We start from the raw sequence: 13,842 nt of genomic DNA on the forward strand, positions 1-13,842 counted from the left end.
AACATGGTACCAACTATAGAAAATAAGCATGAATTCGAATCATTTTTCATATAGACTTAGGCAGAATAAGGCTTGTGGTTAAAATTCATATTAAACTAAAACTCAAACATTTTATTTAACACATTAAGAAAATGAAGCAAAAATAATTAATGTATGTATGCAATTATGAGGGATTGCTTATTAAAAATTGTTTGAGCTACAAATAATTATTTAATAACCATAATATGACTAAATAATTTCCTTCAATTTGAATTCAGATTTCAATATAAATACAATTCTAATAAATGCACTCAGAACTATAATTCAAATATGTATGTATTTTTATTTGAAAAACCTTTATAAATAAAATTCAATGCCCTTTGTTTGAAAACTGACCCTCATCTCATGTTGTAGTGTCATTCAATTCAACGATGAAAATTAGTGAAATAAAATGCATAAGTTCTTCAAAAATGTATTTATTTTTCATTTATTGTGTTCTTCTGATAAACGGGACAGTGTTGCCCCATACAATAATGATAATGCGAAAATTTACAATTCCAAACAATAATATAAAAATAAATATCGCTTAAATTAAATATAAACAGAAAACAAGAACAATAATTTTGGATAATAATTATACATTATAAAATAATTTCACATTTTTTACATTTTTAGGACAGAAAAACATTGTTTTTCGTCGAAAATTAAAACTCGGCTAGGCTTTCGATAGAGCAATATAAATTTAAATTAGCTACGATCAAGCTATTTATTTTCGTTATACATACTGTGCAGTTTATAAAAAAATGTACTTTATTCGTATTGTAGTAACTATAATTTTGGAACGGCAGAATTAAACAATTACAAACATTATGCTTTTAGCACCAGTGATAGAAATACCTACGTTGATAGGAAGTATTCGAAAGGAAATCGTGATTTATGCGACATATTTAAACGTGATATGATTATAAAATTCAACTCGCTATTCTAACTTAATTATCATCTACTTTTATACAATATCTACAAATCCCGTGAATCAATATAACCGTTATTTCATTCGCTTCACATAAAATTAAATTTTAATAATTTTATAATCATTGCAATAAATTTAGGACTAGCTCGAAATTACTTAAAGGACGAAACTATATCTATCGTATTTAGGGAGACATAATATTTGTACAAAAATATCTAAAACGTAAATAATTTTAACAAGGACTCTAGTCGAAGAACAGCACAGGAAGGGTCCTACTTAATTAATACCTCTTTTGTACAAATCCATAGAAACTGTCACACTACAAGGAAAGTCTTAAAGGACATATCACTATTATCGAAGAAGGCTGAGGCCGTCGTTAGAAATAGGCCGTGAGGAATATAACTAATAAATGCTTATGAATTCGAACAGGTTTATGGCACTCGACCATTAAAGTCCAAGCTCGCACCTCATGATAAAGGTATTTCAGCTGATAAACGATGTCTAGAGGAGGCTCTGGTGCCGCACGTTCCACAAGTATTGTTACTGTAGCCGGAGTCGGAACCGAACGAGGAATCTCCGCTTGGCGGTTTCGGAGACGCTCTTGGCCCTCTCCAGCAAGCTATCCCGGGCAGTTCACCACCAGGCCAGGCACCACCAGCGCTCATAGGCATCGGACCAGCCGGCCTTGCACCCACCGTACCAACTTGAGGATACAGTCGTAACAAGGCATCTAGAAGTACTCCTTCATGGAACTCTGATGGATCCGGCGGGTGTACGTGTCTTGGAATCCTGTGCGCCCGCCGTCTTTCTAGAGACTTCGGTCGTCGATCCAACCGATGCTGCCTTGGCCGATGGGGCAAGGACTGTGGTGGTGGTCGAGAACACGTTCGACAGGGCAGCACATCGCCGACCAGACTTAGCTCGTCTTCCGCGAAATGATCATCACTGTGGACAGAGTCATCAGATCTGTGCGGGAGCTCTTCATAGACTGGTGCATTGCATGCGTTTCCACACGGGTTACCACCCCGCCATGACCCGCCCGTGCCGCAAACGAACACGCGCCCTTGGCAGTTCGGTCGTTTTGTTTCTACCATCTGTAAATGGAAAGGAACATGTTAATAAGATTATTCAAATATGTAGAGCATAACAACTTTTATAGAATTTAAAGTTTAAAGTTACTTTTTTTTAAACTTTAATTCAGTTATTCACACAAAGTGTAACTTTGCTTAACTGAAACTGAAAAGAAACTATTTAGATGATTAATGATGTGTATAGTTACATACGAAGAATTATTTTAAATAATTTCATTATACAATTTTTTTAACTGTAACTACGTCTTCAACTGTTGCGAAACCTTTTATCAATCATAAACGGGTAAAACCGCGAAAAATTGTACATGAATTATTTTTTCAATGTTCCCATTTTATTTCTCATATGGCATCAACGTTTTTTGACAACAAGTGTTTTGTTAGATATGTAATAAAAGGTATGCTTGTGTTCTTTTAGATTATTTCATAAAACTCAATCTATCTCTTGCAGAAATATTTTATTTTATATTTTTTTTACTGGCTCCACTTTTCTGTCCATATAAAAAATATTTGTCCACCTAACACCCTTGTGACAAAAACTGATAACCCCTACGAAATGGTATGACTGACTCGCATTTTTATGAAAAATTTAAGTTATTCGGTTCTTATTCAACATGTACATAAAAATCTTTTAATGCACAAGGCCTTAATCTTTTTTTTATTATTATTTAAAAAACTGTCCACTTTTTTTATACGTGTGTAACGTCACGTATGTAACGTCTCTAACTGCCATACTATAAGAATTATCAGAATCCTTCTCTTATTTTATTGAGTGGCAACACTATTTGGCATGCTGGCAAAATTTAAAAAACAAAAGCAGCCATTTTTTCTTTGAGAGAAATGGTGTTTTGTGTAGATGTGAGATTTGTCGCTCGAAAAAAGGGTATTTAAAGTGTTCGATTGCGAGGTAAGTATATATATTCTGTCTTATTATTATAAATCTTTACGTAGGTTTACTATAAAACTAAAGAATCAGACTACTTCGTGGTTCTTAGCATTCACAATCGAGTAGTAATTTTAATTTAAGGTTATGTCGCCCGCATTTTTTGTCATGATTGTAACGATGTGTAACGAAATGTGTTACGTTACAGTCATGACATATTGTTAGGCTTAGAACACATAGGTCTATTAAAAAATTGCGCGAAAAAAGGACGATAATATTTTCAAATCTAAATGGCTGAACGGATTTTGATGTGCAAGATATCATTGGATTATATATATATTATTAATTATTTTTTCAAATGAGAAAATCAAATTACAGATGGCGTTGACGAATGCCGAAAGGCAAAAAAATATCGAGAGAAGTTACAAGTTCAAAATCCCGAGAAATATAAAGAACTACAAACGAAAAATGCAGAAAGGAATAAAAAGCGGAAAAAATATCAATTTTTTTCAATACAATTTTGATTTATGCATCTTTTTGTTTTAATTCATTATTTTATGATATGAATTGGTTTTACCTACCTATATATCTCCATTTTTTCCTGTCGTGTGAGTGTAAGACACCGTGTCGACGTTAACTTTTTAATGCTAGGAAGAAAAGATAACTGATATATGTACTAAGCTTTATAATGGTCATGTAAGTAACATTCAGTCATGTATGTAACGTTTGTTATGATGTCATGAATGTAACGGTACAATTTTTCGCGGTTATACCCAAATACGATATGAAAATAATATTCAACAATATCAGGATATTCGTGAAAAGAACATTGTCCGTAACAAAAAATAATATAGGTATAGTCTATCAAGATTAATATTTACCTCAAGCTGGGGTTCTATGTCAGGCCTTTGCGGTAAGGGTGGTCTCCGAGGCAGGTCCTGCAGATCCTCGTACAATGGTGCTGGTGGTGGAACTCGTCTCTGCGACCCTGAACTTTGACTCGGCGCTGTCGACTTTGAAGGCAACAGATTGGTGACTTTTCTTTTGTGCCTGTTGACAAAATTGTTCTTATTAGTAAAGTTAACAACAAGAAAATCAAAAGGAGAATAGTAGTTTGTTTTTGGATACGATTTTAAGATATTTCTTTAAGGATGTATGTAATAAAAGAAATTCCGAAATTACAGGTCCTTTCTGATTTTTTTTATGTCTGCAAAAAATTCATCATACTATATATAGGTACAAACACATGTGTAAATCACTGATGATACTAATCTTTCTGATCAAAGTGCGTTTTACTAATATTTTGAACACAACTATTTCACACACAACTCTTTGATCAAAAACATACGAGTACAGCATTATTCACACACAGCTCTTTTATCATAAGCATCAGACTACAGCAATTAAACTGTCACAATACAACTTGATACTATAATAATTGTACACGATACTACAACAGGATGGTAACCATTAAAGAAATTAATGCATAGATACAATATGTCCATCCTACGCATTCGCAGACAAACATATTATAATTACAAAAGTAATGTTTGTTGTAGGTATGATTGTTTTCTGAACGGAAATGTATTAAGGCGCCTGTCGCCCATGATTAGTCTGTGTATAATCAAGTTCATGATAAACAATCGGTTTAAAGATTTGAAGAACTTGTCAGTTAATTAGCATACTTATTTGATGTAGATTTTAAAGTCTGTAGATATAATACAGATTTATCAGGTGATTGCTTATAACATGACGACAATTTTTGATCAAAAACATTATGTAGGTCTAAGGTAGGTAATAAGGTCAAATGAAACATTGAGTAATTGGACTATGTAACTTTATATTATGATGCTATGATTATGATAAAATTGGAGTAACTATATAGGTAACTGTCAAAATATTAATTTTGAACGCGGTAGTTTCTTAAAAGAGTACGTACAAGAAATAATTAATTGTCGTTTGGCCTATTTATATCCACAATAGATATTGAAATACACAGTAATATTACGATCAAGTCAGATATAGATTTATAAATGACGTACTATGTAAAAGATATAAAACTCATCTCTCTTGCCCATATCTCTGAATAATTTGTTTTGTGATACATTCGATAATTTATCTAAATCTTATCAATTTGTTATCAGTTTGTTTTATTTATTTTATAGATAACTTCCGGAGCAAGATGACCACCCACCGATTTTGGAGACTGTTGATATTATATTATAGCCCCTTGTGGGAAATGAACCTGATGATTTATTTAACTGGTTTTATTATGTTTAAGTATTCGAAATCCAATATTTTTTAGTCTAAGATTCTTCCTTCAAAATTTAGGTTACTGAATTAAATAATCACTACAACACAAAGAGGTTAGGTAAAATCCTTTGCGAATTTTAATGAGGTAGGTATAAGATATAGGTATGTAAACAAGTAAAATCTTTTGTGCCTTTGATGAATATTTTAAATAGTCCGCAACAATCAAAACGAAAAATTGATATCTATTCCTTTCTAACTAAAGTGATTGTCTATCTTGCATCTAATTTTTTAAGATAAACTTAACATTTTTCAATGAAGCTACAATCTCGCTCGAACTTTTATCTGATTTGAAGAATTATGGCCGTTCATTTGTAATGCAATAGAAATTTTGAACATTAGATTGGTCGTAACTTACGTAAATATAACGCTACACTATGTTGTTCACTTTTGAAATGTCTTTTCATTGATGGTTTAAATTATTGTATATTTCTTTGTAATATCGAAATAATCTTTCAATAGACCGTCATTTGTAAATAATGACAATTGATAGAATCGATAATTATTGGGTGGAGCCATTAATTAAGACAAGAAATAAAATAAATAATAAATTTTCAATTTTTAATATTGAAAAGGCAGACGTCCATAGTCCCCATAGAACCAATATACCAGTCCATCTAACACCCCCTTCCATAACCCAGTTTTGTTCATTTCCATTTTTCTGCAATAGTCCTACATTGGCCGCGGACTGCCCAGGGCTGTATCTCTATAGTGCAGTCATGGGCAGGCTGCGGCTGCCCATGACTACTTAGACTAACTAGTTTAAATAACAAAAATGACATCAAAAATATCATGAACGTTAAAAATAGTGTTTTTTCTTAATATGTGTGTGTATGTCTATTATCTTACAAGTGCAATGTATGATACATAAAGACATTTTAAGTTTGAAAAATCAGATGTTTTACGCGAAGTGACAGTAGTACCCACCTCAACGCTTCGCTTATGAGGCGTGCAATAAGTAAAATATTGTTTACAATAATGTTAGAAAATATTAAAAAGAATATAATTAAAACCAATTTAACTCTTTATGATTTCATGTTTATTAATTATCGTTCAGGGACATGATGCGTGTACCGTCGGACCATTAAAAGTTGATCGACCCAATTAATTAAGACAAGAAGAAGAAGTAGAATCGACAAAAATAGGAGCTGCGTTATTTCAACCCGAAAAAAAGTATCTTCAGAAACATATTACTTCACTTTTACCAAGAAGGTCAAAAAATAAATAAAATCCATTCTGACGGGTGGAATCTAACAAAAAATACTTGGTGTTGAATTACTTATACCCATCAAATCCAATTAAATCGTTGAATCTTCAATTTGTTGCGCCCGTTAGCGAGTGTAATCAGACGTAAATATTACATGCAAACATTATACGTCAAATCGTCGACACCGCAGTCGATATCGAGTTTCTCGATAACCGGTGCATCACTAATCAGGTGGACGTGTATGGAATTGATTGGCGGGAGGCGGTATCGATAGTGATGGGCGACGGTGTCGATGTTTTGATAATTGCCGTTTTTTGGGTATTGGGGTGGAAATAGTTATAATGTGCCGTTTTTAGGGTTCCGTAGCCAAAATGGCAAAAACGGAACCCTTATAGTTTCGTCATGTCCGTCTGTCCGTCTGTCCGTCTGTCCGTCTGTCACAGCCGATTTATTCGGAAACTATAAGTACTACAGTGATGAAATTTGATGGGAATATGTGTTGTATGAACCGCTACAAAAATATGACACTAAATAGTAAAAAAAAGAATTGGGGGTGGGGCCCCCCATACATGTAACTGAGGGATGAAATTTTTTTTTCGATGTACATACCCGTGTGGGGTATCAATGGAAAGGTCTTTTAAAATGATATAAAGTTTTCTAAAAAACATTTTTCTTAAAGTGAACGGTTTTTGAGATATCAGCTCTCAAAGTCGTAAAAAGTATGTCCCCCCCCCTCTATTTTTATAACTACGGGGTATAAAATTCTAAAAAAAATAGAGGTGATGCATGCTAATTAACTCTTTCAACGATTTTTGGTTTGATCAAAGTATCTCTTATAGTTTTTGAGATAGGTTGATTTAACTGTAATTTATTATATTTGCTGCTACGGAACCCTTTGTGCGCGAGCCCGACTCGCACTTGGCCGGTTTTATTGAAGGTGTTTTTAGGACTTAGTTCAAACACGAAATTATAACAATATTGTACCTACATTCTTTATTCTAATATTAAACGATTATTTAAACTTAATAATGCTCTTATTTGGACGCTTTTTTTATAGTGACAGCTCTAAAGTACAGTTAAATTATTTTCAATTATTATTTTTTTTTTTTTTTTTTTTTTTTTTTTTTTATGTCAGAGCAAGCAAAGGAGCAGATGGGCCACCTGATGTTAAGTGGTCACCACCGCCCATAAACACTTGTAACACTAGGAGTGTTACAGGTGCTTTGCCGGCCTTTTATAGACAAATAAGCTCTTTTCTTGAAGGCCCCAATGTCGTAGTTGTTCGGGAACACCGCAGGTGGCAAATCGTTCCACAGTTTCACCGTACGCGGAAGGAAGTTGCGGGTGAAGCGGACAGTGGTGGAGCGCCAACCATCCAGATGGTGCGGATGGAACTGGTTTTTACGGCGTGTGGTCCGGTGGTGGAACTGTGCGGCTGGTAGTAGGTGGAACAATTCCTCAGAGCACTCCCCATAGTAGATTCTGTACAGTATACAGAGAGACGCAACGTCTCTTCGCACTGACAGAGGATCGAGCCTATCGGAAAGCCTACGGTCATCGACAATTCGAGCTGCTCGACGTTGGATGCGGTCAAGAGGAAGGAGTTGATACTGTGGGGCTCCGGCCCAGAGATGAGAACAGTACTCCATATGCGGTCGCACCTGAGCCTTGTACAGCTGAAGTCGGTGGGCCGGCTTGAAGTACTGTCTCGATCTACTGAGCACACCAAGTTTTTTCGAGGCTAATTTAGCCTTCGCTTCCAAATGACTGCGGAATTGAACGTCACTCGAGATTTCAACTCCGAGGATTCCGATTTTCGGCGATATACTAAGGGGAGTACTCTTAAACCGAGGTTCTACGACAAATGGGGTCTTTTTAGCGGTGAACGCGCAAACCTGTGTCTTTAGGGGATTGAACTCGACAAGATTAAGTTCGCCCCAATCCGAGACTTCTTGGAGAGAAGACTCGACTTCAGACACAAGTTTGTTTCGACTCTCATTGAGGCTTTCCTTTGAGGTGTTTGCACGGCCGGGATAAAGAGCATCCCCCGTACTGTCGTCTGCATAGCAATGAATATTACTGATTTGTAACAAATCATTGATATGCAGAAGAAACAGTGTAGGAGATAGCACGCAGCCTTGTGGGACACCAGCATTCACATAAAGAGGCTTAGAGCAAGAACCGTCGATAACGACCTTAATGCTCCTCTCTTCCAGGAAGCTGGCAACCCAATCGCATAACCTCGCAGGAAGTCCGAAAGATGGTAATTTCGCTAGAAGTGCCTTGTGCCAGACCCGATCGAAGGCTTTCGCTACATCCAAACTTACAGCCAATGCCTCCCCTTTACTCTCAATCGCCTCCGCCCATCTGTGAGTGAGGTACACCAAAAGATCACCAGTCGAGCGACCACTACGGAAACCGTATTGCCGGTCGCTTAACAGCTGGTTCTCCTCCAGGTACCTCATGAGCTGGCAGTTAATAATGGATTCCATTATTTTGGAGAGTAAAGAAGTGATGGCGATCGGTCTGTAGTTAGACGGATTTGAGCGATCGCCTTTTTTAGGGATTGGGTGGACAAGAGCAGTCTTCCACGAATTCGGAACAATGCCTTTGGCGTAAGAAAGCCGAAAAAGACGCGTTACAACCGGTGCCAACTCAGGAGCACATGTCCTAAGCACAATAGGGGAGACTCCATCCGGCCCTGACGACTTATGGATGTCAAGGGAAAAGAGAGCATTTCGAACGGCACGTTGTGTGAAACGTATATCCGCCATTGAATGGTTACACCGCGGGATGGTCGGCGGTGTCTTTCCCCTGTCATCAAGAGTCGAGTTCCTAGCAAAGAGAGCGCCCAAGAGTTCGGCTTTCTCTTTAGCGGAATGGGCCAGAGAGTCTTCGTCCTTGTGCAAAGGTGGAAAGGATGAACGACAGAAGTTACCTTGGATGGCCTTGGCGAGGGACCAAAACGCCCGTGTTCCCGAAGGAAGTCGCGTCAGTCTATCGCCAAGTGCACCAATGTAACTAGATTTAGCCCTAGCGATTTCTCTCTTGTAGGATCTGGAGGCAGAGTTGTACTTCTTCCTGATGAGACCAACGCTTGGATCGCGACACGCCGTTGCTGCAACCCAGGCTTGAAAAAGTTCCTGTTTCTGGCGAGACGCCATGTTACAGGAACGTCCAAACCAAGGCTTGGATCTGCCACCGACGGGCACAACAGAGTATGGCACAAATAGTTCCATACCCTGCAGCACCACGTCAGTGACAGACTCAGCACAAGCGTTGGGATCTTCCGAGGAGAAGCAAACAGGCCCCCATGGGTAGGAAGCGAAAAAACCACGCATTCCGTCCCAGTCTGCCGACCTGTAGTGCCACACACGGCGTCGAGCTGCAGGTGTCTGCTGTTTCGAACCCATAAGTGGCACCACACTCCGTATCAGGCAATGGTCTGATGACCCCAGTGGGGCCACGACGGAGACCTGATAGTTTTCGGGGTGTGTGGTCAGCAGAAGATCCAGAAGAGAGGGAGTATGGCCCTCCACATCCGGTATTCGCGTAGGCGATGAAACCAGCTGTGTTAGGCCATAGGCTAGAGCAAAATCGTGCACAGTTCGTCCCGCGTGGTCAGTTGTACGCGACCCGAGCCATTCAACGTGGTGGGCATTGAAATCGCCTAAAACCACAAGCTCTGCAGAAGGGAACTGTACAAGCAAAGTGTCGATCATCTCTTGGATGTGCTCAAATAAACGGTCGGTACCAGTATTCCCGCTGTGGGATCTGTACAGGCAAGCATAGACGCGAGGGTGGTCGCCGCAGTCAATATGCAGCCAGATAATGGACAGATCCTCACCTTCAAGGGTGCCAAGACGTCGACAACAGATATCCTCCCTAACGTATGCGCATACCCCGGCACGCGGTGCAAAAGTATGCTCCAGCTTAAAACCAGGGTATGTGAGATAAGATACGTCGGCCGGAGTTGATATCTGAGTCTCAGTCAGGAAGAGCAAGGCCGGCTTAGCCGTCTCAAGATGGTAGTGGACGGCGTTTAAATTAGTGTGCAGCCCCCGGATGTTACAAAAGTCCACCGTGAGAGTGGAGGGGGGTGATTTTCTTCGCTTGCTCTGCGAACCCCTTGGCACATGACCGAGCGGAATTATGCCCGCCCCAGAATACGACGGGCTGCCGCAGCGCAGGCGCTGCGGGAGGGATTCTCCGGCACCGCAGGTGCCGGTACCCTCCTGGGGTATTCTGCCTGATAATACCGCGTTCATATTTGGGGGTTGTTTTTGGGCCTCCGGACCCCTCACTCACCGTACGAAACACGGTAGCATACTGTTAATATGCCACCATTTCACGCCGGTTTTCTGTGAGGGTGTGGTAACTTCCCCGGTGCGAGCTTGACCCATTTCGTGCCGAAGCAATGCTCGACTCCCACTAAACAAAACAAAATTAAAACATTAGATTTGGATTTTAGCTGATAAGGAATTCTAGTTCCTAAAAATAATGCGTTAAACGTAGCGTGTGATTGACTCTATCTCCATCATTAAGATTGTCCGTACTTCCTTAAAATACTCGTCTTATAAAACCTTAACTTACCAGTTTAATAATAAAAGCATATTCACAGTTATTAGCTATAATTACATGCTACAAATCATCATCGGTGGTCTAATTAACTGACCACATCTATAACGGACCAGCGGTCAAGTGATCGGCGCCTTATTATGGTATGGACTTAATCATGATTCATATAAAATTCTCAAATTTAATAGTAAAAAAGACTAACTGAAAAATCAAAATATGTATTCTTCATAAATTAAACTTGCTTAGATTTGCACTTTCATAACCACAGATAACAATGACCTGGGGAAATCAACAATGACCTGCCTATTAAAATATTTTCTGTACCTTATCGACGATATTTGTGATATTTGTGGCACACTAGATATTATAAATACCTATTAAAATACATAACTTCAAAATAGGTATGTTACATAACAATAATCGTCATCCATCTTCTTACATTCTAGGTATTACGTCAACAATAATGTAGGTAAATACAATAGGTATTACGTCAGCTTATAATATAGGAAATAGGAATGTAGGTAAATACACAGATCACATTACAGAATTTCGTGGTTGAAGCGAGCGAAACCCGATGCTGGTTATTAGTATAACTATGCTGTGTTTTACCGTGTGGTATAATTAATTATTAAACTAATATTAGAGATATTTGTTTGTTTGTTATGATTTAAATAAAAAATAAGTCGACTGATGTTAAAAATCTTTTTCTTTTAGACAGCTTCATGCTCAGTGTTCACCGACTATCGATTTTTTTTAAATACACCTACCGGTAGAACCCGAGCAAAGTCAGGAAAAAACAGCTAGTATGATATAGATTTACATCTAGGTATATTTTTTATTCTAATTTCTGTCTGTTTGTCACAATTTCAACACCTAAAGGGTCGAAATATAGGTAAAATGTAATTTCGCGAGTGAAACCGCGCGCCCGCCTAGTAGTATCATAATTATCTTATCCCTATAAAATAAATACAATCCTATTTATACACCAAAGTAATTGTAAGTGTATTCCGTTTCGCGGTTTTCCACGCTAGAGTAGTTTATCAATGTCAACTTGAGGGACAGATTTGTAAAAGCTGTTTAAACCATTACTATGTGCCGTGAAATGGAGCGTATCGCTTTCTTTTATAAAGATAATGTTCTATCTATCTTTATAAAAGATTCCATTTCTGTACTGTGATGAATTAGGTAATGGTTATGCCATATAATAATATCGGATTTATTTATAAACAGTGATTTACTATTTTTTACAATATTTTATAAACTAAATACATACATTGAAATTAATAGGTATGTGAATGTATCTTTGTTTCCCAGTAATGCAAACGGCTGAACGGATTTGCATGAAATTTGTAAATGAAGTAGGCACACAAATGAAATCGTGTTAACAAACAATGCATTCACATTTAAATATTTATCATCGAAGTGAATCGCTGTTATTTGCCTTTATCTTATATATAAAATTCTCGTGTCACAATGTTAGTCTGCATACTCCTCCGAAACGGGTGGACCGATTCTCATGAAATTTTCTGTGCATATCGGGTAAGTCTGAGAATCGGCCAACATCTATTTTTCATATGTACCACGGGCGAAGTCGGGGCGGGCCGCTAGTTTTATAGAAATTCCTGGAATTTTAACCGGGTCTATAGTAGAGCCAAATACATAAAATCAAACACACTACTTTTTCTTAAAACTTATCAAATATTTTTGCTAAAGGGAAAGCTTTCAGGCAAAAACTGCTGATCAGATCTGAATGAGATTTCGCTTTAGAGATAGATTAGGACAAAAACTTTGTATCCAGGAACAGTAAAACCGAATGAAAGTCCTAGTTATTATGAAATAGTGTCATGTTTCTATTATAATAATTGAGTAACCGGGTGAACCAATTTCAACAGGATTATAATGGGTCTTAAATTATGTTTAAGTTTTGTTCAAACTACTTAAGCGTAGTTTTGGTCCTTTGTGTGTATTTGATTTGAAAACATATTATATGTATCTATTTATATCTACAGACTAATGTAGAAGAAAAGACGATGAAAATTGAAAAGATATTATGACGAATAGCAGTAGGTATACGAACATAATTACAAATTCTATTGACAAATTTAAAAGACTCACTTCGACATTCTTGATGCAACATGTTGCATCAAGAATGTCGAAGTGAGTCTTTTAAATTATTACCCTACCATTTAGTAGTAGTGACTTTATTATTTAATCATTTTAAAACTTCATCTCAATACTTTCTTTCATTTCGAAGCTCTGACGACTGACACCCGCGAAGATTCCAAACTATTCGACAATAGGTAAATAAATAAATAAATATTTCAGGACTATTTTCACACACGGCACGATCTGATCCCATACTAAGCTTTCGCTTGTGTTATGGAAACCAGATGGCTGATAAACATACATATATATAATTTTAAATAAATACTTATATAGATAATTAACACCCAGACACAGAGCAAACATCTATGTTCATCACACAAATATTTGCCCCGGGTGGGAATCGAACCCACGACCAGCGACTTGGAAGGCAGGGTCACTACGAACCAAGCCAACCGGCCAGTCAAAGGTAGTCATTTTTTGAGAATTTTAAGCGTATTTTCCTTGTGAGTATGCTAACCACTCCAAACGTAAATAAATGCATATAATATAGTACGTTAGATTTCAGACATTATCCATACCTAGATCCAAGTGCACAGTCGGTTAAATCGCTTGAACATAATCCAAGATTGATCTTCCTAGTGCAGGTCGGAGTTAATTTATTAACACTTTAAAAAGAGGTATAATTTTGCAATATAGGAGTGATATATTGACTGTTGGATAA

At 37.4% G+C, this 13,842-nt stretch overlaps 1 protein-coding gene and 1 long non-coding RNA gene across 4 annotated transcripts in view; one reads left to right on the forward strand and one right to left on the reverse strand.

Annotated features, from left to right (window-relative positions):
• Positions 1–439: 439 nt before the first annotated feature.
• Positions 440–13,842, reverse strand: part of pxb (putative Hedgehog signaling attenuator pxb) — a 198,518-nt gene continuing 185,115 nt past the window's right edge. For all 3 annotated transcript variants that reach the window (XM_090112425.1, XM_090112426.1, XM_090112424.1), the window contains 2 exons: positions 3,802–3,970; positions 440–2,043 (listed from right to left, as the gene is read on the reverse strand). In XM_090112425.1, coding sequence (XP_089968551.1) covers positions 1,417–2,043; positions 3,802–3,970 — 796 coding nt within the window. In that variant the 3' untranslated portion in view covers positions 440–1,416. The remainder of the gene's footprint in view (positions 2,044–3,801; positions 3,971–13,842) is intronic.
• Positions 2,443–3,452, forward strand: LOC149900831 (uncharacterized). Its single transcript, XR_016457742.1, has 2 exons — positions 2,443–2,944; positions 3,299–3,452. It is a non-coding gene; the product is annotated as an uncharacterized LOC149900831 (long non-coding RNA).

This window comes from Colias eurytheme, chromosome 18, assembly GCF_061535395.1.
Source record: "Colias eurytheme isolate Ceu_HAF_F1 chromosome 18, ilColEury1 Martin Lab GWU primary, whole genome shotgun sequence".
NCBI classification, from domain to species: domain Eukaryota; kingdom Metazoa; phylum Arthropoda; class Insecta; order Lepidoptera; family Pieridae; genus Colias; species Colias eurytheme.